Source organism: Mugil cephalus, chromosome 10 (genome assembly GCF_022458985.1).
Source record: "Mugil cephalus isolate CIBA_MC_2020 chromosome 10, CIBA_Mcephalus_1.1, whole genome shotgun sequence".
Taxonomy (NCBI): Eukaryota; Metazoa; Chordata; class Actinopteri; order Mugiliformes; family Mugilidae; genus Mugil; species Mugil cephalus.
Window position 1 is genome coordinate 7,783,030 of NC_061779.1, and position 25,993 is coordinate 7,809,022.

Below are 25,993 nucleotides of genomic sequence, written 5' to 3' on the forward strand. Positions count from 1 at the left end.
TAACTGTCCAAAAAAAACAAACCGAAACAAACTGGTCCAGATTTAGAAACCTCCGTTCAGGGTGGAAAGGGCTATGAAACCTTTCTAAATTTAATTTCTCCAACAGATCCCTGCAACTGATACATGTCCGTGTTCATTACTCCACCTCATTTCTTTAGGGATATAAGGGATTAGGGGAATACCTACAACCTTTCCTTTAATTAACATGCAACTCTTCCTGTCAGAATAATAAATACGTACCTGTCCGTCCATCCCCGGATAAAGTACCTTCCAACCCACTCAAGAGAAGTGCTGCGGTGAATTGTCAAGAGCTAGTTAACCCCTAGTTCTTCTTAAATCCTAAAGAATAAATGGAAACAATGGAATCAAAGAGCTGTAGCTTCATGTGTGTAAGCCAATAAAAAAACAAAACAAAGACATAAACAGTTGAAGTGTTTTTCTTTTTATTTCCAAAACGTTCAGGGTAAAATAAACCGTAAAAGATGCAACAGAACCAAGCGGAGGGGGGAAAGAAAAAGAACACGATGGAGAAATGAAACGAACATCCACGCGAGCTTCAGTTACTCTTCCCTCACACAGAGCTCTCAGTGAAGCAGCTCAGTTTGGTAGTAGTCAAAATATTACTTCTTTCTCTCTCTTTCTCTCCCCCCCACACACAGAAACCAGCGTTCGAAAAACATCAGCCGACTCCCGTCAAATGTTTGCAAAGCGAAACGTGCAGGTTTCTCCCCGCCGTCGTGAGACCTTACTGCAAACGTTTACCGACAAACGCTCGCAAAAGTCGTTCTGAACTGATAAAATACAGTAAGGCACTTGCTAGACAACTGATTCTAAACACACGGGTCAAATTAACACAACTTTAGTTTTATCTTTACAATCGGCTAAACAGTGTGGCCACCCTGTAATTACACAATGACGTGTGTGTGTGTGTGTGTGTGTGTGAATGGGGCTGTACACAGATGATCACACACTCTCCTGGTCTGGTCTGGTCTGGTCTGGTCTGGTGGGACAGATACTGTAAAGAGCAGGAATGAATGAATTCAAAACCTAAAATGTGAAGCAGGGGGCCAGGTGGGCCTGCAGTCTGACTAAGGGCTGCCTCCTAGAGCCTAAGAGAAGTAACTGCACATTTAAGTTTACAAACATTTGGAATATCCTGGTAAAACAACATCATCAGTAACAATTATGTGTAGGAAGCTAATTTAACAAAGCAAGTATACATGGCTTACAAATACTAAATGTTTATATAAAAAAAGGGAGTGACGTACAGAAGAAAGGTGGGAGGGGAAAGGGAGGAAGGGGAGGGGGGACAGAGCTATACATGTGGACGGCTGCTGACTTCCAAACATGTCCAATTATTTATATATTTATTTATTTTTTATTAAGGGGGAATTCTTTTCAGCCTTTCGGAGGATCCTCGCAAATATTTAAGTTTCAGAAACCGTCATTCGAGCAATTTCTAAAAACAAAGCCGAACGAAGGAAATCAGAAAGAGGCATGCATATTATTTAACTTGTCGACCCTCTGCAGAGATCTGGCCTTATTCCACCTATTAAGAAATAACTGAAAATAGGAAATATGCCGCCTCTGGGTGTTACATACTTCTGGTTGCCAGGATTAGCTTTAAAAAAAAAAAAAAAATAATAATAAAACAAACTACATAATCCTGCCACAACTGAATTCCAGGTTCCAGGATGCTTGTTTGTGTTGAGGGGGGTGAAAAAATGCCGCTGATTACTTGTCGAGGTGTTTTTTTTTTTTTTTTCTCGTGGACTTTACTTCCAGAAGTAGCTCTCTGCGTCACAGTTCCTTGTGTCGCAACAACGACAACAACAAAAAAAAAAAAGGAACGACATCTGGTCAGAAGAATCTTCGAGTTTCGCCGACATTTAGATGAAGCGTCTGCGTTTTTGTTTTTTTGTTTTTTGTTCTTTTTTTTTTGCAGGTGGAGGGAAGACGGAGACGAACAGATGAATCAAACTCAAGACTGGAGGCAGAGATGAAATGGCCAGAAAAGGGTGGAGGAAGTGGAAAAAAAAAAGCAGCAGTAATGAAGGTCTGGAAGTATCTACAGGGAACTGAAGAGTCTCTCGAACAGATATCCACAACAATCTTTCTGTGCAGACAATTATTGTCTTGCAGGAAAAACAAGTAACAAAAAAACTGTCTTGACACTTCACTGGCGCAGCGGAGGAGAAGGAGGAGGTGGTGGAGGAGGTGGAGGGGAAAGGTCTGGATTTTCGGGGTGTAGCTGTCCTAGGTGCTCCCTCTCTCCTCTTAAACATTCGACAGCAGCGGTCGTCGACGAGGAGGAACCCGTCGGAGCGAAGGACTAGTGGTTGACGAGTCCCTGCAGCATCATGATCAGGCGCCGCGCCCTCTTGCTCAGCGGGCTGTGGGGGTCCTGCTGCAGGAAGGTGAAGAGCTTCGGTCTGACCTGGGCCAACACTGAAGACATGTGGTCTCTGGTCAGGGGGTCGCCGTGGTCCAGGTTCATTATTGCGTCCTCCAGGTAGCTGAGCACGGAGAGACAAGAGAGGTCAGAAAACAGAAAAAACATTCACGATAAGGACGTCCCGCTCGGTATCGGGCTTCAGACGAGCCCGGTCTTTTAGTTGCACGTTTCAGGTCTTCATTAAACTAAAACCATGTCTCTGTTGCATCAAAACTTCTTCTTTTAACTAAGGTTGACTTGCTTAGAACTTTATTCTGGAGAGTTAGGTCAGTCAAACATTTACAGATTATGCAAAGTGGATGTTAGACGCGGTGGTGGAAAGAGATCAGCGTTCATCAGCGTTTGATGCTACTTGAAAACTACGGAAAACTACCACTTAAAACTTAAAAATGACACTGGACTAAAGAGAAAGAAAAGAGGTCGCAGTATCTTTTGTTCCGACTCCAAATCAAAAAGAGTCTTCAGTAATTTCGATATTAGCAATACGAGTGTAGCACACACCGACTTTGACCCTTAGAGAAGCTGCAGGTATGAGTGAAGCAAATCCTCAACTTCCTTTCATATTCACAAAGTCAGACGCGTCCTTGACTGTCTGTCTGGCTGCATCCAAACACACATTGTCAAACACGAAATGCAGAAATTGAGTTTTAGCCCTGTCCTCTCTCTCCGTCTCTCCGGGCTGCACTACATTTAACTCCTTAATTAATAGTCTCAGTCGGACATCTGGAGGGTAGAGTGTCCAGCGGCAGAGTTAACGGCCATTCATCAGCGTGTCCGGAGCGCTACCTGCTCCCGATCTAACATTAAGAGCCGCTCCCGCGTCGCCAGCTGGTTTCCTGCCAAGTCCCCATGACGCACATCATAGCTCCATCAACTGCCAACGCGCTCGTTAATGGGGGGGGGGGGGGGGGGGGGGCGTTTAATGTCACTGCTCATAACGGCCCAGATACTCCGTGTCTTTCCCAATGCTAATGTTTAACGGAAAAATAATCTGGGTGTAGCTACAGTTTGTTCAACGCTCAAAAACACATTTAATTGCAATTTCGCGCCCGCTCTCCTCCACATCATTCTCACGTCCGTTTGTACAACGGCGCGTTCTTCACAGGCAGCTAACGAGTCCGCTAACGGCCACATATTTTCAGGGGATAATGACGCCCTTTTGTAGTCCCAACAATCCCAGCAATGCTTCTGGGAGTCCTTTATAAAAATTCTTCTGAGATAGTTCTAAAGTCTAGCCGCAGACAGACGCTCAGATTAAAACAGCTGTTACAGAAAGCAACACTGAGAGTAGTGGAAGTTGAAGTGGGACTGTAATTTAGCCTGTTCTTTTTTTCAATTGTAACGCAATCCTAACACGATCTCTGATCGTCTCCGTTCCAAAAACAACACTTCAAATTCAGCCACACCCTCTCATCTCTATCTACAGATGGCACAGAGCAACACTAGAGGGCCATAAGAGCAGCTGCAGCAACTCGGAAGCAGACAGACGATCCAGAGACGGAGCGTTGCAGTAAACGAACACGAGGACTGAGAAGAGGAAGAGAGAAACGTACAGACACATTTTGACAACAGTCGAAACAAGTCCAAGAGTGAGCAGGGTAGCAGGATAAAGGATGAAGGACGCAGAGAGTAGAGAGCGAAAGCAGCGCTGCTATTAATGGGATCACCCCAGCTCCCCGGACGGCCATGCAGCAGAGCTGCAGACGGACCCGGGTGATGGGGGTCAGCACTTTAACACCGTTTAGCCCCCGGGAGACGGCGAATAATGGACGTACGGTCGAGATTAGATGGGGAGCAAAAGTCTGGCTTTTATTACCGGATCGAGGGGCGAGAACACGAGGCCGCACGAGAGCGAGAGAAGGATGCAATTCAAAACTTATAATTAAAGCGTTTGGTTGGGAGAAGTAAACCGTGCACAGTTCACCGGCGTCATTTTCCCCCCAAAACTGGGAGTTCTGCCTGCTGCACCCGCAAGACTACAGCGGTATGAGAAATGAAATAGAATTAGGATGGCGTGCAGCATCACCAAGGCAATTCTCTTCACAAGGAAAAAAAAATAGTGAATTACTGCAGGTCTGAAAATGATTTTAGTTACTTTAGGTCCTAAAGCAGGACTTGTAAAAAATGAGCTGAAAGGCTCAACAGTAAAATACACATAGTGGTGAATTGTTCCAAATATTACACCTCTTGGAAGTTATAAGAAGCTTGTTTTAAATAAAAGTAAAAACTTTACGTGGGGTGTGGTGACTGAACATCCATTATCGTTCAATAACGAATTAAACTACGATCAAGGAGACAAAATAGCACCCTTATAATTTCCTGGCTACTTAATGAATCCTTTGTTTTTTAGGATTAAGTTATTACCAGTTCATAAAGTTAATCCCATGTAAGTGTAGATAATCTGTTTACTAGCATTAGTTTGTTCTTTTCTGGTAGCTCTTTGTTATTTCTAATTTACAAAGTCCACGTTACGTCCATTGTGCTCTAATTTCCCATGAGTTCACTCACAAATCAACCACACGCACAGCGCGTTTCCTCTGATCCTGCTAATCCAGACACTCTCACAAACGACAGGGAGACTGGTTCCTCACCTCATCTTGAGCTCAGAGCGGGTTGAGAGGTTGGAAGAAAGCTGCTGGATGAGGGACAGCAGCACGGGCTGGCTGAGAGGACAGGGGTGCTGACCGAACACCTGCTGAGAGTCGATGGTCTCGCACACGTACAGGACCAAGTTCAGATCTGTTGCAGATAGAGCCTGGGGAGAGAGTGGGACACAAACTCAAATTTACTCAAACTCAGTGCTTTAAAGCTACAAAGAAATACAGATCACTGCACCAGCAAGCAAGAAAAAGTTTTGCAACTTGTTTCTGTACTTTTATTAAGTGTCTGCTGCAGAGATTTGGGAAAAACAAGACTATACTAAAGTTAATCTGCACAATTTCACCTCAGAATAAGAAAAGACTTTATTGCCAAGTAGATTTGCACATACAAGGAATTGTTCTTGGTGTTTGTTGCATAAAAAATATAAAATAAATCATAAACATGTACAAAAGTACACAAAAAATTGTATTTTCACTGTTTATACAACAAAGGGAACATTTAGAGTGGGATCTAACTCTAATTGCAGGTGTGTAACGGGTCGTTAACAGACGCTGGTCTCGTGAGTTTCAGGTGGGCACCAGCAACAAATGTTTCTAATAAAGAGGTTCGGACTGAAGAAGAAACATGTTCAGTTGCCTTTAAGATTTAAAAACCTCTACGTCAAAACAAGTTTTTGGGGTTTTAATAAGTATAAACAAAGTGTCAGTGTCAAAACACAAGTCAACAGATTAACAACTGAACTCTGTGACTCAAAAAGACAAAAAAGCAAAAGTAGAAAAAGAAAAATTCTGGACCACAATTTAAAAACATTTTAAATGCAAACCAATGCGGGGAAAAAAAGCCAAACGTTATGAATGCCTGCAGCACAGCTAATGCTCAGGTGGAGTCTGCAAGAGGGAGTGTGCAGTGGTCACAGTATAATGGCTTTTCTGAGGCCTGTGGTCCTGGTGGACACACCGAGTATGAACACACATGTATATCAAGAGAGCGCCTGCAGTGAATTCATTATAAGTTCTGCTGCAAAGAAAGCTGCAGTGTGAGTGTGTGAGTGTGTTACCTGCTGGAAAGCCTGGTTGAGCTGGCCCTGCTGGAGGAGCTGCAGGATGTTGGCTTGCTGCGTCTGGTAGTCGAGGTGCGCTGTGGGGACGGGCGTGCCGGCCGCCGACCTCATCGCCTGCATGATGCTGGAGGTGACGACCGCCTGCTGCTCCTTCATGGCCAGGCTCACCTCTCCTTTGACAATCCGCTGCACGTGGCTAAGAATAGACTCCTGCAAGCTGAGGAGGAGGAGAAGGAGGAGAGTTATTCTCAGCCACTGTAGCGAGTCAAGAAACAGAGAGATTATAACTGAGCTTCAGGAACAATTCGCTAATCCAGTCTTTTTATTTGGTGTATTAAACAAACAGCATATCATCTTAAATCTGTCTCTGAAGTTCGGCTCCGTCGCTTCCTTCTCCAGATTTTAAACTTGTATTTGGCCGACTGCGTTCCCTCTGCTCCGGCCCCCACACAATCTATAAAACTCCAGAGGCCATGAAATTAATTGCAGAGGGAACAAGAGACTTGATCGAATTCATGTTCTTACATTAGCCCCAGGATTAAGCTTTGCTTGTTTTACCCTCCAATCCATTAGGCACCTGCTCAATAGAGTCAGCGAGCGCTGGCATCCGCATCTGCTGACATACCGTGACATCAGATATTCAAAATGTCTGCTTGGGATATCTATCAATGCTTTCAGATCAATCGCTGTGAGCCGGTGTTAACTTTGACGCCCACGTTTTGATTCTAGATGAAAATGCTCAGCAGTCTGAGTCACATTTTAGTCATTTTTTATCCTTGACATGTTTTGCTGATGAAAAGTTGCTGCATTTTTGTCAACCTTTAATTATTTCATATATTTCATTTCAACATTAATTATGGCAGTTTTTAATATAATACAAAGTAGTTATCAGAGTTTTCCTCACTTTAGACCAATTTAATTAAAACTTATATTATAGTTTATGTAGCAGAAATTTGAATCCAGGTGTGAATCAACACATCTTTTTCCACAGTTGGATGTCATCAGCCTGTTGTGTCACAGAGAGGAAGCATAACACAAAAAAGGATTCAGTCCAGGAGCTGGAGTTAGCTGAAAGCTAACACATGATACACTCTGCTGTACGTCATTTAAATATTTGTTAGTAAAAAGTCAGCACAGGGCAATAACTTCATGCAGCGCAAAACGGCAGCTTGTGAAGTTCTTAGATGAGACTTATTGCATAAATAGAAGAGTGATGATCCTTCAAACTTCGTGTTATTCCACAAAATTTGTTAGTTGGCAGCAACCGCCTGAGATTAGACAAACACCTCTTTTCCAATCCAATGAAAGGAGCAAACGTGTTCATCCCATAATGAAGAGATCATGTATTTTGAACGTCTGATATTCAAATAACATTCTTATCTTGTCTAGTTGATATTTTGTCATAATTTCCTACTGATGTGTCTTCTCAGTCACAGAAAGAAAATTTTCGTGCTTGTATGACTAAGGCATAGGTCTTCAACAAGGAGTACCAAAAACTTTCGGTGATTAGACATTTTTCATACATTTTGTTTCATTTTCCACCCAAAACTTAAATGCACATTAACATGAATCCAACATATTTCAGTGGAGGGATAAATTGAGGTTATCGTTCATTCAGCGATTCACTGTCCCTACTACATTTAGCTATGTTTACAGGTATTGTTGGAAATTTGAACATGTATTATTTGAATAGTTTAATACTGAATGCAAAAAAATAATAAAGTATATTTATAAATAGCATTAGGCCAAGCTAATATAAAATCTCTCCATCAGTTTGGAGGCTATTGGCCTGAAAAACGTTGAAGACCCCCAGACTAAAATAAACTGTATTCATAGAAGTAATGGGGAAAAAAATGTAAAAAGGATTGGGGGGATTTTCCCCAACATCTGGGTCAATAAATAACCGCTCGGACACTTACTTTCCCACCATCATCTGGATCTGGTGCTGGACCTCAGCCCGGACATTAGCTGTGATGTTATTGGCGAGCTGATCAGTGGAGCTTTGGAAGGAGTCGATCATCTGCTGGAGCTGCCCGACCATGGGGTCTCGCGTGTCCTGCTCTCTCTGCTTTTTGTTCTTCATATGAGTCTCGAGCTGCTGGATGTCTACGCAGATAAAAAAAAAATATGAATGAATAAATAAATAAAGGGGAGAAGAACATTTCATCCTCCGATCACACGAGTAAACCCATCGTGAAATACATTCACAACTCTGGTGAGTAATCATTTTTTTTTTATTAACGCTGGATTAAATGAGTCAGCGTAACAAAAAAGTTCCTGAACCCACTGAGAACAATTTGTGCTGCAGTCAACCTGACACCGATACACAGACAGTAACGGTGGAGATGTTTAGCTCATTCACACTCAAAGGTCACAACATCAGATTTATGAAGGTTATTTTGTCTCGATCATGTGACTTGTGTTTGTGTTTGACCTCCAGACTGGATGTGACAAAGCTCTGTGGAGGGAAACTTATTGAGTCGCTTATGATCTCGCTCACAATCAGAAGAAATGCATAATTTAATAATCTTAGGAAACAAATTATATTGTAAGAGTGAAACCGATGAGTTAGAAATCGCTTTGTGGTTAATGGCTTCTGTTTGGTGAGGCTCAGAATGAGGATTTAATTATAAATGCGCACTTGACAAGAAGCTTGACGAGGTCCAATTCATCTTTTTTTAGCTTCTGCGCGCAGGAGGAAGATGACCCTTGTAGCCCTTCGCAGCTCCTTAGCTTCATATCATGTCATTGTTTTCTATAGGGTTTGCATATGTATCATACTTGTGATGGTAATGTTTTCTGTGCGTGGTGTTAAATATGTCTGAAACATCTAAGAGGGAAAGTTGGCCATTAGTAACAGCGCTGATGTAGCTACATGGTAGCAGAGACATGAATGGAAATAAAATTGGAAGAGAGGCACTGTGACCAGTTTATTTACCGTCTACACTCTATACGCATCATGACAGTTTCCAGCGGTGGGCTCAAGCACAGACTCAGGAACAGGCCAGTACCAGGAACAACTTTCATGCAATGATCCTCCCTCGCATCACTCCCAACTCAAACTAGAAGCCCTTTCAGTCAGTCTATAGACAGGCCATCAAGGTGCTGGATACCAAGCTCAGACACCACCATATCTACAACATCTTGCCCAAATACCATCTTTTGACAACTGCTTGACCTATAAAGTTCTGAATGGATTTGCACCTTCTCCACTGAGCTAAGTGATAGAATAACCAGAGCAACAGTTTGTTGAGATGAAGAGGAAGTTTAGCGAGTTACTCCACCATCACACATAGGACAGAGCACCACGTACAGGTCCTTCACACAGGACCTCAAAGCCTGGCTCATTAACAACCAGGTCTGTCAGCACCAACAGTCTCATGTCTGCCCTGCTGTACGATCTCCTCTGTCTGCAAAATCGTATTGTACAGTGTTGTTTGTTTCACTCGTAAGTGCATGCTGTATGTACTGTTTTTTCTAACGCACTGTATTTGATGTTTTAGGTTGTACTCACAATTTATCATTTATTAATGTGCAATGTCCCTGACAAATAAATCAATAAATAAAACAAACACAACAATGCAAAGTGCCTCAATAACGACAAAGATGTTTAAAGATGAGCCACCAGAGAGATAATACAAATATGTACTTTCTGTGCATGTCAGTAAAAACATAACACGTGGCGCCTTACATTCTTGTGTGCCCTGTTTGAAGCTGTCATTGATCTGCTGAAACATGGACTGGCAGCCTCTTTCAAAAACAGGCAGCACGATGCTCTGGAAGGCGTCTTTGTAGGCTGCTTGGATGGGTCCCTGCATCGCTTCAGCCGCTGCTCGACCGATCGCATCCGTTGTGTTCTGCGGAACGAGAAAGATGGAGTGGGATTTGTTCATGACGCTCAGAAAAAGAGAGGAAATGCGGACGGGCGGTAAAGTAAGCCAGCCACCTACTTTGGATTTGGCCACCTTCACCACGTTGTCCTTGAGGATGACCTCCACGGCGGCCAGCCTGGCAGCGATCGTGTTGCTCAGCTGACCCGTCACCGGCTCCAGACTCTTAGAGATCGCTGGAGAGAGAAAAGAATTAGCGAGACAGATTAGCAAGAACTCCTCTATAATTAGGCACACATTCAATGCTGGAGGGACAACAAAAAAAAAAAAGAAAGAGAAAAAGGAAAGAAAAACAAGACAGGACCATCTACATCTTAAATTAGAGGCCAGGTAAGAAATAATCTCTCCGAAGACGACTTAATTTAGTGTCTCAGCCCAACACACCCAAGCTGCTCCTGCTATATTTAATGTTAGACACACATAAGGATGATCTGAAAGCACAGTAAACAGTGAATTTATTGATCTACAGCCCAGTGAGCACTTACAGACTGTCCATTTTTATCCCCTGCTACAAAACAAAGCTGCAAAGCAATGAAGATGATGATGACATTTTGTTGAAATCTACAAAATGAAGGAACCATTTCAAATTTTAAACGCTACCTAATGACACCATTTGTGACAAACATTAAGATTTATTCAGTGCTGTTCATTATATTCTAATTTGAATTAGCAAAGACAGTGTTGAGGATGATTTAACTTAATTCTGAGCTGTATTATTTATCTGCAAACGGCAGCTCACACCCACTCAGAGCATAAAATTAAGGGAAATCTACATGTTTTCATGTGCACAAACAACAACAACCACCGAGACTCACTGTAACAGACCAAAATACTGACACAGCTGTCAGGCTTGAACCTAAGCACACATTCCTCAAACGTGGATCTACTGTGCACAGACACCTTTCTATCAGAACCAGCATTAGCATTATTTTTTTTAGCATTTTGTGCTACAGTAGCTTGTCAGTTAGATCAGACCACACTAGCAAGCCTTCACACCCATCATGCATCAACAACCCTGTCGTCTGTTCACTGCTTTTCCACTTTTGATACAGTTGTACTGACCACTGCAGACTGGAGACATCCCACAAGACGTGCAGTCTTGGAGATGCTTGTCCTGCCATCACAATCTTAGTCTCTTAAATTCTTCCACTTGTCTGTTTTTGCTTTTCTTGAGCAGAAAACGTCCACTTCATCCACAACACATCCCACCTATTTATTTCACCTGTCATAACGTTATGGCTGAGTGTGTGTTTGTGCCTCCTTACTCTGTGGGACCGTCTTCTTCATTTCATCCCGCAGCACTTTGTCCATTCTGCTGGTCAGCGCTGAGCCCAGGGCGTGGCTGAGCTGCTGGCTGAGCTGTTCCTGAAGCTGCTGCTGGTGATTCTGACTCTCCGCCAGCACTCGCTCTAGTCTGTGGTCTGAGGTTGCGAAAGGTCAAGGGTGCTCACAAGAATAAAATTACCAGAGAAACGTTGCTGGCTGACACGGAGGAGAAAACAAGCTGTTACTGCTTCAAAGACTGAGGTTACTTTTCTCATTCTAGATCTAATACATTATTCACAGAGCTTAATGTGTTTTGTGATGTGGAAATGCATAATACACAAACTATCGTAAATAAATACAGAACGAGTAAGAAATGACTGAGGGATACGCTCTTGTTCCTGGTGGTTCGTCAGGACGTGTTCCACCTGAGCCATGATGGAGCTCTGCATGGTTTCAATCTGCCCTCGTAGTTCAGTTAACTCCCTCTGCTGGCTACGCAGCAGCATCAGCAACTCATCCTGCACCTCCGTGTTGAACTGCAGGCAGATGGAGAGAAAAGTTGAAATAAAGGAGATCAAGAACTGGTGGAAAAGATGAAATATTATCAAATGTCAACAATAAACCACTATCTTGTACACATCATGTATCAGATGGACTGGTTACTGATCACTCGTCTGTCAACCTTTGAGACTTTTTTCACTTTATGTATATTTGTAGACTTTTCTGATCTTTTCTGACCAGACATATTAAAAAAAGATGCTTTGATAAAATGTGACTAATTATTAAATACGTTGTTCCAGACAGATTTACACTTGGATTAGAAGTATATTTTTTCTTAACACAGAGGTAAAGTAGATAACTGTACAAAAATTAGCCTCAAAGTGAGTGAAAGGCTCGGTATCCTCGCTGGGAACATTAGGACCCGTTACAGCAGCTCTATCGCCCTCTAACGTAAAGCGCCGCAGGAGGTGGTAAAATCAGTCCAGTGCATCAACCAAGTCAGAGCCAAGAATTTACAGCCAGCGCTGCAGCAGGACGGCACAGCAGATCCTCTCTGACCCCATCTACAGACTTACCAATTTACACTCCTAACATATGGCAAGCGGTTTCAGAGAACTTGCACTCGAAACAGCAGGTTCAAAGACATTTTTTTAACCACAAGTCATCAGGCTACTGAACAGCTAATTTGTCCTTTTAGCCACATATCTTTTTTCATGTTTGGAAATGCACATGTTAATTTTAACTCGGTTCTTCTGAAGTCTTTCAGTGAGCCACAGCTTTTGTTGCCATATAATCGGGTTGCGTGCATCTTATTTAGGAGAAGAGTCGTTGGGCGTTTCTCAGTATAGTGTTTTTGTCCGTACTTGTCTAATCAGTCGCTGGTTAATTATCAATCTGGGACCAAATGAGCCAGAAGTGTTCTTGCCCTGCCCATTCACCACCCAAACACACCTGCGCTGCTACTCTGAGGCCAAAAGGGGATGAAACAAGGTTTGTTTCTGAACGAATGAGTCATCTGAAGATAAAAATGTCTCTTTTTACCATTAAAAAGAAAAAAAAATGTGCCTAATCACCTCCATTAGGGAGCTATTACAGGCGTGTATGGATATAGATCAACTTACCTGAGCAGAGTCCATGTGCCTGGCCTGAGATGATTCACTGTAGAGAGGGGAAACAATGTTTAAAGAGCTTTTACACTCAAACCAATGAATTAAGTTCATCCTGGTTCTTGAGAGTAGATTTAATGGAGTTCTGCACTCTATTTTGGTTCATTTATGCTATTTTCTGAATGATATCCATTCCAATCATGTACATTTATGTATTGTGGGCTCCAGCGGCTGAACTCTAATTTAATTATGTTGAATTAAATGAATGGATGGTCTGAAGGGACTGTAAAATAATCTTCTGATGCACCCGCGTCTACCACTTAAACATGAAAGGCTGCCAAAACATTAACAATCCTGAAGAAGCTATTCCAATCTAGACACAGATTGAATTTAAGGCCGGGTGTAACTAGATATTTAAACAATCCGACGTTCAGCTGATGTTTTCATGGCATATTTCTATCTTCTGAATGGGTTCCTATCTTAAATCGTAAGCTCCTTCTTTTAACTGCGCAGCATTCCCAATCAAACACAGACATACCCGTCATCTTTCTTGATCTTCCTTTTCACTTTTGGTGAGCCTCGAGGTGAAGCCTTCCAGTCCTTCACCGGTAGTCTGTGAGAAGAGCGAGAGCCGCAGTTTCCAGAAGATGACGCTAGACTGGCCACCTCATCATCAGGGTCACTGAGTCGAGAAAAACAAAACAAAAACAAGATGAAGCAGATATGTGCCACACGCTCTGAGATACACTAGAAAGGACAGTAATGTTTGTGTCGTGGTGCGTTCACTGGTCTTACCTCTGCTCGGTGCCGGCATCCTGACTGTCGTTCTGCGTGAGGTGATAAGAGCGTCGATGGTAAGGTGAGCTCAAGTGCCTCTCCTTCGACTCCTCTCTTGAACTACGGCATAAATAATAACAATTACACACTTTTTCATATTTTTTTTTTAAGTTACGTACACATCGAAACAACTTCAAATAACTAGTAGTAAGGAAGTTTGACTGGAGAGGAGATAACCCTTCATACCAGCAGGGGGCAGTAGTCTGTGTTTGTCATTCAATAGGGGAACATAAAAGAGCTACTATTCACTAGGAGGACAAGAAGAAGTTGTCCTCTCACGGGTCAGGTCTTCAGTTTTGTAATTCCAGATTAATCTGATCAGGAAGATGAATTTTTAAGATGTAAAATTTACATAGAAAACATTCGCAGATTTCTGCAACGTGCTGAAATTCCACTTTTCTTTTTAGGTCTTATTTGTACTAAAACAAAGAGGAACATTTAGCATTGTTGTTATTTATAGTTTACTATGCTGCTGGTCCAGCCAGCTTGAGATCAAATTGCTACTAAATCAAAATGAGTTTGACACTGTTGAACTAAAGTCACAGACCCTCAACAACAACTGGAGAACAGCAAACCAAGGGATGTTTGCTCTAGCGCAGCCACACCAAGTATGGTAGCCGTGCATTTATTATTGTTATCACACTACTTCTTGGTGATATTACTCACCAGTCTACAAGACCGTTGTCCCTGAGGCTGTTCCTGGTTTCCCTGGTGATGTCTGGCGCAGCCGGCCAAGAGGTGTGGCCAACGCTGCCATCCGAAGACCCTCCGCCCGCCCCGGGATTTTCTTGCGATAGCGCGTTCTCAAGTAGAGACGGGGTATGGCTGAGTCTGGGCTCTGACTCTGCTGCCCCGCCCACGGGTCCGTCTGCTCCTCCGAGTTCAAGGGGTAGCAGGCTACGACAGAAAACAGAATCGTATTGACTTAAAGTCCGTATTTAAACATTTAAACAAGATTAAACAAATTAAATAAATATCAATGGAATCATGAAGTTGCTTCTCTGATTTCCGCTTGTTCTGAACATACTTGTTGTTGTTGGCAGTGCGTGGTGAAGTCAGTAGGTGCAGAGCAGAGGCGGCAGAGGCCATGCTGTCCGTCTGGAGGGCAGACAGAGATAAGGGCTCCAAGCTGGGCAGTAATCCGCGCTGAAGCTGCAGCGTCTGGGAGGCGATCTCTGGCATGTCCTGGGACATGGCCGTGGAGGCCGAGGAGATGACGTCAGGTGACCGGGCCCTCGTCGGAGAGCCCAGCGGCGGCAGGAGAGGAGAATCCAGGACCTGAGGGTTGTCTAGTGCCAGGGAACCACTTGGGGATGCCAAAGCCTGGAGATGGGAACATGTGCATTATGTATGGAAATAACCTGGAGACGGATATGAGGTTGCTAGAAATAGGAGAGTGTGAGAACTTACCTGTAGGTTCTCGAGTCCAGGCAACAGCACAGCAGAAGCAGCTCTGGGGCTGCTGGTGGAGGCAGAGAGAGTCAGACTACTACTGCTGCTATTGTCTGCTCTGTTAGGACTCTGACTGACATCGTCCATAGCTCTGTGCACAAGTAGACAGACATACTTATCATGCGTGTGACTAGAGGACAAAAGAAAGACTTCTGTGCCTACAATAGAAAATAGATCTTGTTTTGACCTGACATTGATTCATAAAATCATTTCCTGAATCTCCGCATCAGAAATTAAGGTGCAGTGACAAATCTGTTGAGGCCACATGACGAGCTGATTGTCCAAGTGTGAGGGAGATTCAAAACATGAGTCACAGCCCTGAGAGGTGAATGGATTTAAAAAAAAAAAAAATCTATATATTTGGAAGGAAAACATTGTGGAGATCCCTCAAACCCCTGAAACCAATGACAACTTTATTTTTGTGAAAATCTCTTTCATAACCAAGGGAATTACAACCACAACTCTTCAAAACCACTCAGAAAAACTCACCTGTTAGTTGAGTCAGAGTTGCTACTGATAGCGGTCACTATGGTCAGGCTGCTAGCGCTGCTGCCAGGAGACGCAGGTACCTTGAAGATGACAAAATAGTTATCTAGTCAACAAGTATGTTTGGAAAGTAGCTTCTCTCTCTCTCTTTCTAAAAATATAATATATATACATATATATGAACCGTGGGACGCCTCGCATTGAAGTTTGTATTTCATCAATTCAATTAACATCTCCCTGCATCTCAGTCTGACAGATCAGAAAGTTCCTACATTTAAAGTGTAGTTTAACATGTGTATTGACATGTTATGGGACCCTGTGTTTTGAGTGCTGCTAACAGCAACAATGTGGGAGGAGATGCTATTTATAGGGCGAGATGTTGCCAGGCAATGACTGAAAACATACTTGACACATAGTGTAATTGCTGAAGCTGCAGGATTTCCAGCTGTCGCTGCAAGCGTGAAACAGCTCGTTCTCTCTGTTTAAGAAGGACGGACGGTAAAATTTGCTCTGGCTTTTTGAGAGTTTGTACCGAAGTGCTTGGTGTCATGAAGGCGTCAGGCGTCATCAGCTTGGGCATCGCTCCGCTGCTGGTGGCAGAGTTCGACAGGAAGTCAGAGGGAGCAGGAAGCGATGGGATCTTCCTTAGGTCAGTCTGGGAGCCGCTCCCCGAGTCCTTGTCAGAGCTCTGGTCAGTGAGATGGTCCGAAAACCCGGCTGGAAAAAAAAAACACGCAAAGTCAGCTGTGTGACCATATTTGATTTAAAATGCGAATTTAAGGGAAACGCTGAATGAAAAAGATGGAAGGAAGAAGAAAACGGAAAGCAAAGGGAGATCAGAGCAGGAGCTAAACAAAAATGCCTCAAAACCAAGGACTGGGATTAGTCTTTTAACAAGAATAAATAGCGTGGGTTTATGAAACTTACCCAAGCCGTCCTGAGAATCAGAATGTGGAAGGAAGGCTGGAGAACTGGAACCAGCACTGGGTTGAAACAAGATCTGAACATCTTGCAGACTCCTGAAAACACACACACACACACACACACAGACAGACAGACAGATTAAAGACGACCATAAACCAGGTATAACTGCCTGCACACCTCCTCCACCAGTAAGTGATTACAGCTGCTTCACTGATCAGACTTGTGCCTTAGAAGCTGCACTGAATGTGACAAAACACAGACGAAACACACAAGCTATACAGTGGAGACCATGGAGCCACTTTTAACAAAGACACTTTCTTCTTTGACAGAGGCCTTCCTGTGAAGCAGTTTGTTCCAACGCACACACCCAATATTGGGAAACAGTGACAATTGCAGGAACAGTTACAGTCCATGTATATGATGCATAATCTGCAGAAAGCTTGATGAACCTTTTTAAATCTATTTCTACTGAAGGTTGACAAATGCTATAATTACACCTTCCTACACATTCCTTATTTACCCTCTCATAAATCATTAACATAACCCACACATAAAAAAAAAAGGTAATCCTGGCTATACATGGTGTGTTATAGTCTTGACTTCCTTGATGACATGAATTGTTCTAATGAACATGAAATAAAGAGTGACACCACACAGAAAACTTACTTAGTGTGAACACAGTAGAGTTTAATCTGGATCCCGGACTTGGACTCGGTGGGTCCTTGAGTTCCTTCTAGATAAAAAAACACAAAAAAGAAAAGCAATGTAGCAACAATTAGCAACATTAATGTTCTTTCTTTGTGTATGTGTGCGCAGACACACACCTGTAGTCATGCTCTCGCTCTCCTCCTCTGCTGGGAGGACCTCGGTGTGTCGCAGCCGGCTGTGGCTCACATCCCTGACCCCAAAGCTAAGCACAGGGTGGGTCAGCAAAAACTCTGACACGGCCGTGAAACCCGCCTTTCCTTTATCCAGGTCCTGTCGTAGCTCCATCACGTACAAAACCTGGCAAAGGACAAGTCAGGTATAGGATGGAGAGGATAAGAACAGAGGGAAAAGGGGACGGACACACAAGGCCTAGTTCCAGTTTTTACAAGATTGAGTTAACTTTTCTTCGATGGGAGCCTTTACATCGAGCAATATTACTGGTATAAAAAAATACTCATGAATATTCCTTTACTGCTGTGATCGCTCTACTAACCTTCCTCTGGACGTCGGTGAGGATCAGATACTCAGAAGACAGATCCAGACTGGCCTTGAGGCTTGGCAGGGTTGAGTTTAACGGATCCGGAGAAAACCTGTGAGAGGAAAAACACTCCATAATTAGAACTTTTATATTGTGTTGTTGCGGCGTTTACACAGAGACAAGTATGCCACTAATCATTATAATAAAAATGCCTCATGTCCAGAACACACTGGTCTGACAGGAAGATGTTTTCGATTAGATTGAGAGAGATGAGTAAACTGTCTATAAATCTGTTCAATAGATAGACATTAGCTTCTGATCTGAACTTGATCTGCTTTCTGAACATATTAGCTCCACATAAGGTAAAATCAGATGAGGAGGGACAGAAACATGGAGGTAGAAAAACAAGAGTGTCTTAAAAATAGTGTTTAAACAGATGAACCAAGCTGGAATCTATGTGAACAGCAACATTGGAGAAATGGAGACACCTTGGTTCATCTCCTATTGAATCAATTCAGCTTTAGGAATAAAGTCTGTGGTAGAAAAACACCTTCTGTTAAATTTTTTCCAGACTCTTTGTCAGTGAAGTTCTCTGTTGTTTGATATTTTGGGGCATAGAAAACACATTTATTTTATCAGATAACGTATATAAGCTTCATGGGGTATTCCAAGCAGAACTTAAATATTATCGTTATGCCCAGTTAGAGGACTCCAGCCGATCATTTAGCATGGACTGTGATGGTATTTCCTCCAATAGATGCACCTTCAGCAGCTACACCTGTCCTTATGTGCTGGACTGGGGCCACGTTTACACAAATACGCTTAAGTCTCGCATGTTTAAGCCGACCGCCATGAGGGAGACACATTTTTCAGGGACTGGAACCTTTTTGAATCCAGATCCCAGGATGAAAAAAAGACAAATACAAAGCCTGTGTGGTTAATGTGTTTTGTTCGTGTGGACGCCTGATAAGAACACAATGATGTCATCCCCAGATGATGTCATCGCCAGATCCCTAGACCCTCAACCAGTGGTGTTTTCTCCTGCAGGCCAAGGGAAGCCATGCTTTCTCTTTCTTTCTTTTTTTTTTTTTTTTTTTAAATGAAAACACTCCTCTAAACAGTTTCGCCAATTCTCTGTTGTGTCATTTCGTCTCTTCCTTATTTCTCTTCTCAAGAATGATTGAGGATTTTTCAATGTTTAAAACAGCGCCCCTCTACATGTTATGTAGCCAAATTGCGTATTACACTGTGGTCTAAAAGGAAGCCAAGCAGAGTTGGCGTCGCTTGGTGAAAAAAAAGAAGAATGATGAACCAATCAGGTGCGTCGGTTAGATAACTCGTAAAAAAGGAAACTGGGCGCTCACTGCCCTCAACCCCCCGACGTCTCATAACAACAACATCATCACTGGTGGACTACAGGCTTGTGACGGTGCTGCATCAGATACTGACCATTGTTGGGTGGCTATGGTAACACACACTGTTAGTTCTCCACTACGATGAGCTAAAAAGAACTACAGACTGTAATCCAGACTGTATGCTTGTATACGGAGTGCAGGGTTGATGCACTGTAGCTGAAACAGCGCCAAGCACAGGCCTGGGATGTGTACTACAGAGCTTCGAGAACTAGATGCGGTTTTGTAAAGGATCCATCTTTACAGAGAATTTCCAAATTTACTGAGCAAAGTTCCTAACATTTAACAACTAACAGGGAAAGACAGTGGTTGAAATATTGAAATAAACTAAAAGAATAACCTGATGGTTTGTAAGCAGGTCCAAGAAACAGTGCACCACATCTTCAACTCCTGGTTCTGGTCTGCTCCAGTTATCAGAAACCTCCAGAAAGGAACCCTGCAAACAGAGGGAGGGATAAGAGGTGAGAAATGAGAAGAGAAAGATAATACAGATGAAGTATAAATAATGTACATGTGTTATAAATTTCAGTGGAAGCTGTGCCCATACTCACTCTGGGTCCTGCCTCTTGTGGTTGTCGCAGAAAAGTAGACAAGAGAGGGGACGTCCTCCGTGTGGCCGCAATTCGTGAAGACACCTGGATGACGGAGAGGAAGGAAAACTGAAAGAGTGAAGAACAGATAGGAAGGGGCAAAACTAGAGAGCCGGACAAAATCTGTGACACAAGGTCGTCCTGCTTGCTCACCTGGGCTTGTCCTGTCCCCCCTCGATGTATATCTGCCAGAACTTGATGTATCCGTCGTGGCTGGCTGTGGCTAACACCGTCCCATCTGGAGACAGTGCACCTTCGCTGACTCGCTGGAGGAACAAACATTACACAATGAACATTTACATACATGCATTTCACACATCACTTAAGCATGGAGAGCAGTGGAATGAAAGCTGTGAGTACAATGCAGAGGAAGAGGAAACAATACATGAGGCAGCATGTTACGCACATTGCCCTCAATAACATTTGACTACATATCTGTAGCACCATCACCCAGATCTACTTCCTGATTGTATGAAAGCAGGCAACAGCTCCTGGCTGATGCTTTCCTTTATACATATCAGTATAAAGAGCGACACAAAAATTCACAAGTCGTGGGTTTGTGTCGCATCTTTTTAAAAAAAAAAAAAAACTTACAAACTAAAATTTTTCTGTGATAAGGTCATGCCACAGGATTCAAACTGATCCGCTGTATGAAAGTTAAGAAAGTAGGGTCCATCCACAATTCAGTGTCCAGAAAAAAATGAGGTATGCATTAAACCGTGAGCTAATAGTATTCTTTGATCCCTGAGTTTACTTTGAAGAAAACATGAAAGTATTATCTGGAACATGGTCAGAAAATCCTTGAACTGAACTGTTTTGAACTGAGCTTTTATTCTGTGTCCTACCTGAGTGTGTCCTTTGATTGTGATGAGGCCATCTTTCAGTTCTGTGTCATCAACAGGCCAGCTGGTGTTGTTTGCCCTCAAGACTTCCAGGTCCCATACCTCAGCCTAGAATAGTAAAAATAGAGATGAAAAGTTTGTTCGTTTGATGTAATTTATCCATTTTAACTTAAAAACAAGGCAGTATTCATCTGAAATCATTGTTTATTCTTATACCCAAAGCTGCAAAATCTTAAATCTGTGTTGTAAAACTAAAAGTTTCTGTGTATTTGCTATTTCTGTGCATTTTCCATCCATTTCTGTGAAAAGCACTCGTACCCTGTCTTCATGTAAAAGGGCCAGGGTCTGGCTGGTGTCGTCCTGGTTCTCTTCATTGTCATCCAGGATGAACGGGCACCAGATGAGGCGGCGGTGGGAGTTCAGTGGGGTGTCTTCTGGTCGTCGGATATGAACCACTATCTGATCTCTGCATGGAACAAGAGTTAAGGAAAGCGGTGGAAAAGGACACGACCTGGACAAGTTCCTGTAAAGATCGGAGGTTTGCGTATGACCAGTGTGGTTATTGACGCTTCAAATAACTTTAAAGCATTTATATTCAGTTTAACAACCTCCCACTCTTTCTTTTTGGGTTTCTCCTACATATATATCAGGATACAGTATCTTGCTTCCAGTGCAGGTGAGCTGCCAGACCATCAGGTTGCCCGCTTCGTCTACACAGCCCAACAGGGAGGAGTCGAGGTGGGCAAAAGCCAGATCTGTGACGGCCCCGGTGAATCCTTTGAGCAGGGAGCGCTCAGCGAATTCCACACTCAGGACACGGATCATTGCATGGTTGTTGGCTCCTGAGGAAAGAGAGGTTGCTTTTAAAGACAAAGATAAGACAAGGAGCCCGCGGCATAACAGCAAAGAAACACATCACAGTATCCACATGTTAAAATAAACTAGTTTAACAAGAGACATTTTTCATTAGAATCAGAAAAAAATTTATTCAACCCTGAGGGGAAATTGGGAATTTTAAAAAAAAATCTCCAGTTGCTGGTGAATTATCAGGAATAAATAACTTGTGATCTTTATTAAAACCGATTCTGAGATCTGAAAGTGCAAAATAATTTGAAGCAAACTAACCAGAAATGATTGCAGAAACAGAACTTTATCTCCCTAAAGGATACCGGTCCAAACCATAAAAGCTATCCGCTTTCCAAATATTTTTGAAAAGTCCTACACAGCCCTCCCAAATCCTGACCTCAGTCAGAACGAGCATGTATGCGGATGCGATGCTTCAGTGTGGATGAACTAAAAGCTTTGCTGGCACCAGCTGTTACAGAAACTGGTTGACTCCGTGCCCAGATGTTGTCAAGCAGTTCTGAAAGCTAAAGAATGACAAACCAAACGCTACAGGACCGTAACCTGAAGGGAGTGAGAGCGAAGCCACTACTCTGTGTTCAAATATGTTCATCTTCATCTCCTTTTCTGGAATATTTTGCTTGCCAAGTGTAGTGATATCTGCTTAATGTCACATGCTCCATTAAACTTCTTCTATGTGTCAGTGCTTCTAATTCTTTTTGGAACCATATAATTCAACTGAACAAAGGGCTGCAATACATGAAACATTCACAACCAAAAAGAAAGCACAACATTATGAAAAGCACCAAACAATATATTCATTTCCAAATTGTCTGTGATTGCAGTTCTCTATTTGATGTCAAAGGATGGTTGTCATTTAAGGATAACCATAAGATAACTAAATAATTACTCCAGGACGCTCACCTCTGATGGCATAGGCCAGGAAGGAGTTGGACACAGCTATCAGTCTGCCATAATAATACTTGTGTTCCCAGTCGTACTTGGCAACCGGCTGAATCTTCACCTGGATGAAACACAAATTAACAAATAAAAAAAATATATCTCTGAATAATGACTTTTGTTTTTGAACTGAGCACACAATGAAGGACTATTCAGGTTGCAAAATAGGAGTGCAGTTTGTCACTTTAAGAAAGAAAAGCTCAGGCCACTGTGTTGAGTCATCACAGAGGCAGGTTTTCATCGATATAAATAACAGCCGCAGACCCTGACTCTCCAAATTTCAGGCAGAGACGGTGCCATTTTGTAGCGGATGCGTTGAGTTTCTTACCTTGTTGCTGCCTCGAGCCTTGCTGTTGATGCTGGAATCTTGACTTGCCACAATCTCCACGTTGTTTGAGGTGATGGGGATGCAGGTAGACCCGTCGTCACCAGAAAGACAGCTAAAATTACAGCAACATCAATTTAGATTCTAAAAAAAAAATAAAGCCACAAATGTTACATTGCCATGGTGGTTTATTGGCCAACTCACATTTTCTTAGTCTCCTGAGAGCAGCTCATATCTGTAGAGATGGGTCTGCTAGTTTCTGACATGGTTGACCGATCAGTGCTCCCCAGCAGCCCGACTCCCAATAAGCCGTTGAGCTCTCCGTTGAAAGAAGGCTTCCTCTGGCCTTCATTTGTTTGGACATCTGAGGAAGACATTGAAAGAATGTATTGTGCTGAGTGGCACAAAGAAAAGGGATTAAAATACTTGCAAGGGGGTCATCATCATCATCTTACTTAAGCATTACAGTGCAAAAGAACTAGACTTAAAGCAAATTTAGTGACGCAAATTCATTCTCTTTACCCATGTGTCATTCACATTTTGATTATATACTTTACTTTTCAGAGACTGAAAATGTACAACTCTGCTATTCAGTAAATGTGCATTAGATTTGATTTAGTTTCAGTTGATATTAGTCTTGTTTTCTACCAACTTCATTTAATTTATAGATGTACTTTTATACATTACACAAAATGTTCCACTGGAAAATCACAGCATTATAAATATTTATATATGAGAAATGTGGTAGATGGTTTAGTTTTAGTATTATTGATGTATTTAATTACTTGGGTAGACAAATATTTTTATGAAACAGTCGCTAATATGATTTTAGAATAAGAGAATGGCGTCTCGCTTACAAACATCAATCACTCTCTATCTCATTTCAGGAAAATCATTTAGTGAATTTAATATATTTGTAATAATAACTGTGCTCAATTCATCTGAGCAGTTCTAAAGCCCTGCTTGTGTGCATGCTGGCTCACAGCCATTAAACCTTGTGCCCTCCCAAAACATCCATAAAATCCTCGTACAGCAATATTTTCTTCATAAATCAATTAAACAACTTCAGACCTGCTCAAAAGTACCACATTTTCAATAGTTTTCAGGGTATTTTTTTTAAACAAATAACAAACAAACCAACACAAAAACTGAATTATTTTCCATAAAATAAACAGTAAGTGGACGGGGCTTTGGTAGTGACTAGAGTCTGGGATATGTCAAAGATTAGCAATAAAAATTGATTTGATTGTATTAGTATTTTTTACGTAGTGCCAGATACTCCCTCTGGACACCTTCATGGCCAAAAATGCACTGCCAGTACTGCATAAAAACATGCATTCTGTAATGTCAGCATTTCATTTAGAAGAAAAGTTGTGATATTTTTTTTGAGGGATGTTTTTAAATTTAGTAGCAGTGTGTAAATTTGAGGAGTTTAGGGGTTTAACATCTAAACAGCAACCGAGCCCAGCCAGATGGTATTAAATGCAGCTGCTCTGTGTCACTAAAGATTAGAGGCAATGTCTTATCATATGCGTGCCCGCCCAAATTTCCAACATTAAATAAATTAAATAACTGTAATTAGTATCACATTGAGTGCTTGATACCCAGTGGTTAATAGGGCCATCTATTACAGAACCAGCTGCTGTAGTATATGAGAATATCTCCCAAAACAGTGGGTTCAGGGACAGGGCAGCTATTTTATTATCATTCACCTGGGAAATTAGTCCTGACTGACGGGTTTAAATCAGACTTTAGGTAAGAGTAAGGTTATAATGTCGATACAATGCACTGACTAGGCAGTTCATACGTTATGCCAGTGAAATCAAAAACCTTATTTTCGCTGAGGTTATGGTGTTCACAGTTTGTTTAAAATAGGACTGTGGTTTGTGAGATTATTGCATATGTTGTGTTGTACGGACACATGCTTAAATTATTGCGACAGGCACATTCTAGTCAGTGGGCTAGGTTTAATAACAGAAACACTTTAATGTTTAATTCAATACAGTTCAACAGCACCACAAACACAAAAATTATCATGCAGTTGAATTGGAGGCAAATTTAGTTTGGGCTATATTAGAATTTTGTTTTCACTGGTGTACCTTATTTTTCTATGTATTAAATGTGTCTGTCCCTCCATAGTCTACTCTACTGTATTCATTAAAAAAGGAATATATAATATCTCCCGCTGTATTATTATCATCAACAAGTTCCCAAACTACTCTAACTTTACTGCTTTGATTTTCCCATTTCAGTGGCTTTTAACAAAACAGTTTGAGCTAAACACAGAGAATATGGCGTCCTCTTCCTGTTCAACCAAGGAATTAGTCAAATTAATATGGTGTTATAAGGTTGGCACGGGGACAGGGAAATGAAGCCTACAACACACAAGAGTTAACACTTTTAAGACACCTGCCTTTTTATTTTACATCAGCTTCCTCAAACCCGTTCATTCCCCTGTTACGGCACTTTATATTTTTTACTTTTCCCAAATAATCGAGTGTTACTGCTAAGAAGGAACCAAAAAAAAAAAACAAAAGAACAAACCTGAAGTGGATTAATCAAATTAGGCAAGAACACCGACCTTCTACGCAGTTTATGTAGGCTCAAGCTAATTATGGGTAGCATTGATATAATCCAAGCTAAACCACGATAAATAGAGATTAAATGCACTGATTTGGATTCACATGGGTATATGCAGCCCAGGTAGTTTTAGATAAACGAAATATTTTTAGTTTCCCCCGCAACTCACAGTAGAAGAGACAGCTTTACTACATCACAGAATAGACTGTGACACAGGCTAGCTCGTATGCTAGTTAACCCTGAGGACGGCTAACTACTTTCCGAGCGCAGCTAGTCCGCAAACATCATGACGAATTTGGCGTATCTCATCGTTCCGGGGAAAATGGAGTCGAAATAGATATGTCAATTTATTGTTGAGTTAGCATAGCTCAGCAGCTCGCAAAGTCAAAACACATTTGCAGGGCATCAATGCTAACTAGCTGGCAACTAGCTGCTAACTAGCTGCGGCCTAAACAGCGCAGCCGCTTTTATTCCCGGTCCAACTTACCGGCGCTGTTCCCGGGACGGTCTAGCTTGAGGATGTCCCGGAGATGCTGGGTCGCACCCTCGATATCGATATTAGAATTGGACGCCATAGGTGAGGGAAAGGGGGAGACTGGGTTAATTTAGGGGGAAGAGTATGATTTCTTGTTTGATGCGATACTGTCACTGTGTTCACCCAGAGCAACCGTCTAAAC

At 42.2% G+C, this 25,993-nt stretch overlaps 1 protein-coding gene across 4 annotated transcripts; it reads right to left on the minus strand.

The window, feature by feature from the left end:
- Positions 1 to 421: 421 nt before the first annotated feature.
- On the minus strand, positions 422 to 25,993 carry edc4 (enhancer of mRNA decapping 4). Of its 4 annotated transcripts, none has more exons than XM_047596664.1 (30): positions 25,804 to 25,993; positions 22,941 to 23,100; positions 22,740 to 22,851; positions 22,376 to 22,475; positions 21,264 to 21,450; positions 20,927 to 21,074; positions 20,612 to 20,716; positions 19,920 to 20,032; positions 19,728 to 19,811; positions 19,517 to 19,612; positions 17,780 to 17,876; positions 17,403 to 17,583; positions 17,245 to 17,311; positions 16,582 to 16,673; positions 16,187 to 16,371; positions 15,658 to 15,737; positions 15,127 to 15,259; positions 14,744 to 15,039; positions 14,383 to 14,613; positions 13,675 to 13,776; positions 13,418 to 13,561; positions 12,895 to 12,931; positions 11,661 to 11,808; positions 11,272 to 11,427; positions 10,067 to 10,182; positions 9,808 to 9,973; positions 8,036 to 8,222; positions 6,114 to 6,333; positions 5,047 to 5,210; positions 422 to 2,516 (listed from the first exon to the last, which is right to left on the minus strand). In XM_047596664.1, the coding sequence occupies exons 1-30, from the start codon at positions 25,889 to 25,891 to the stop codon at positions 2,333 to 2,335; spliced, it is 4,179 nt and encodes a 1,392-aa protein (XP_047452620.1). In that variant the 5' UTR covers positions 25,892 to 25,993; the 3' UTR covers positions 422 to 2,332. The 4 variants fall into 4 exon arrangements, with proteins under 4 accessions (XP_047452620.1, XP_047452621.1, XP_047452618.1 ...); XM_047596665.1 differs by having other exon boundaries at positions 19,728 to 19,835; XM_047596662.1 differs by having other exon boundaries at positions 22,941 to 23,130.

Coding starts and splice junctions, on each gene's coding strand:
- edc4 (XM_047596661.1), bottom strand. CDS start 25,891: ATGGCGTCCAATTCTAATATCGATATCGAGGGTGCGACCCAGCATCTC. Junction 16,674..17,244: donor CTCTACTGTGTTCACACTAA/GTAAGTTTTCTG, acceptor GTGTGTTTTCAG/GAGTCTGCAAGATGTTCAGA. Junction 13,777..14,382: donor GACAACGGTCTTGTAGACTG/GTGAGTAATATC, acceptor TTTATGCCGTAG/TTCAAGAGAGGAGTCGAAGG.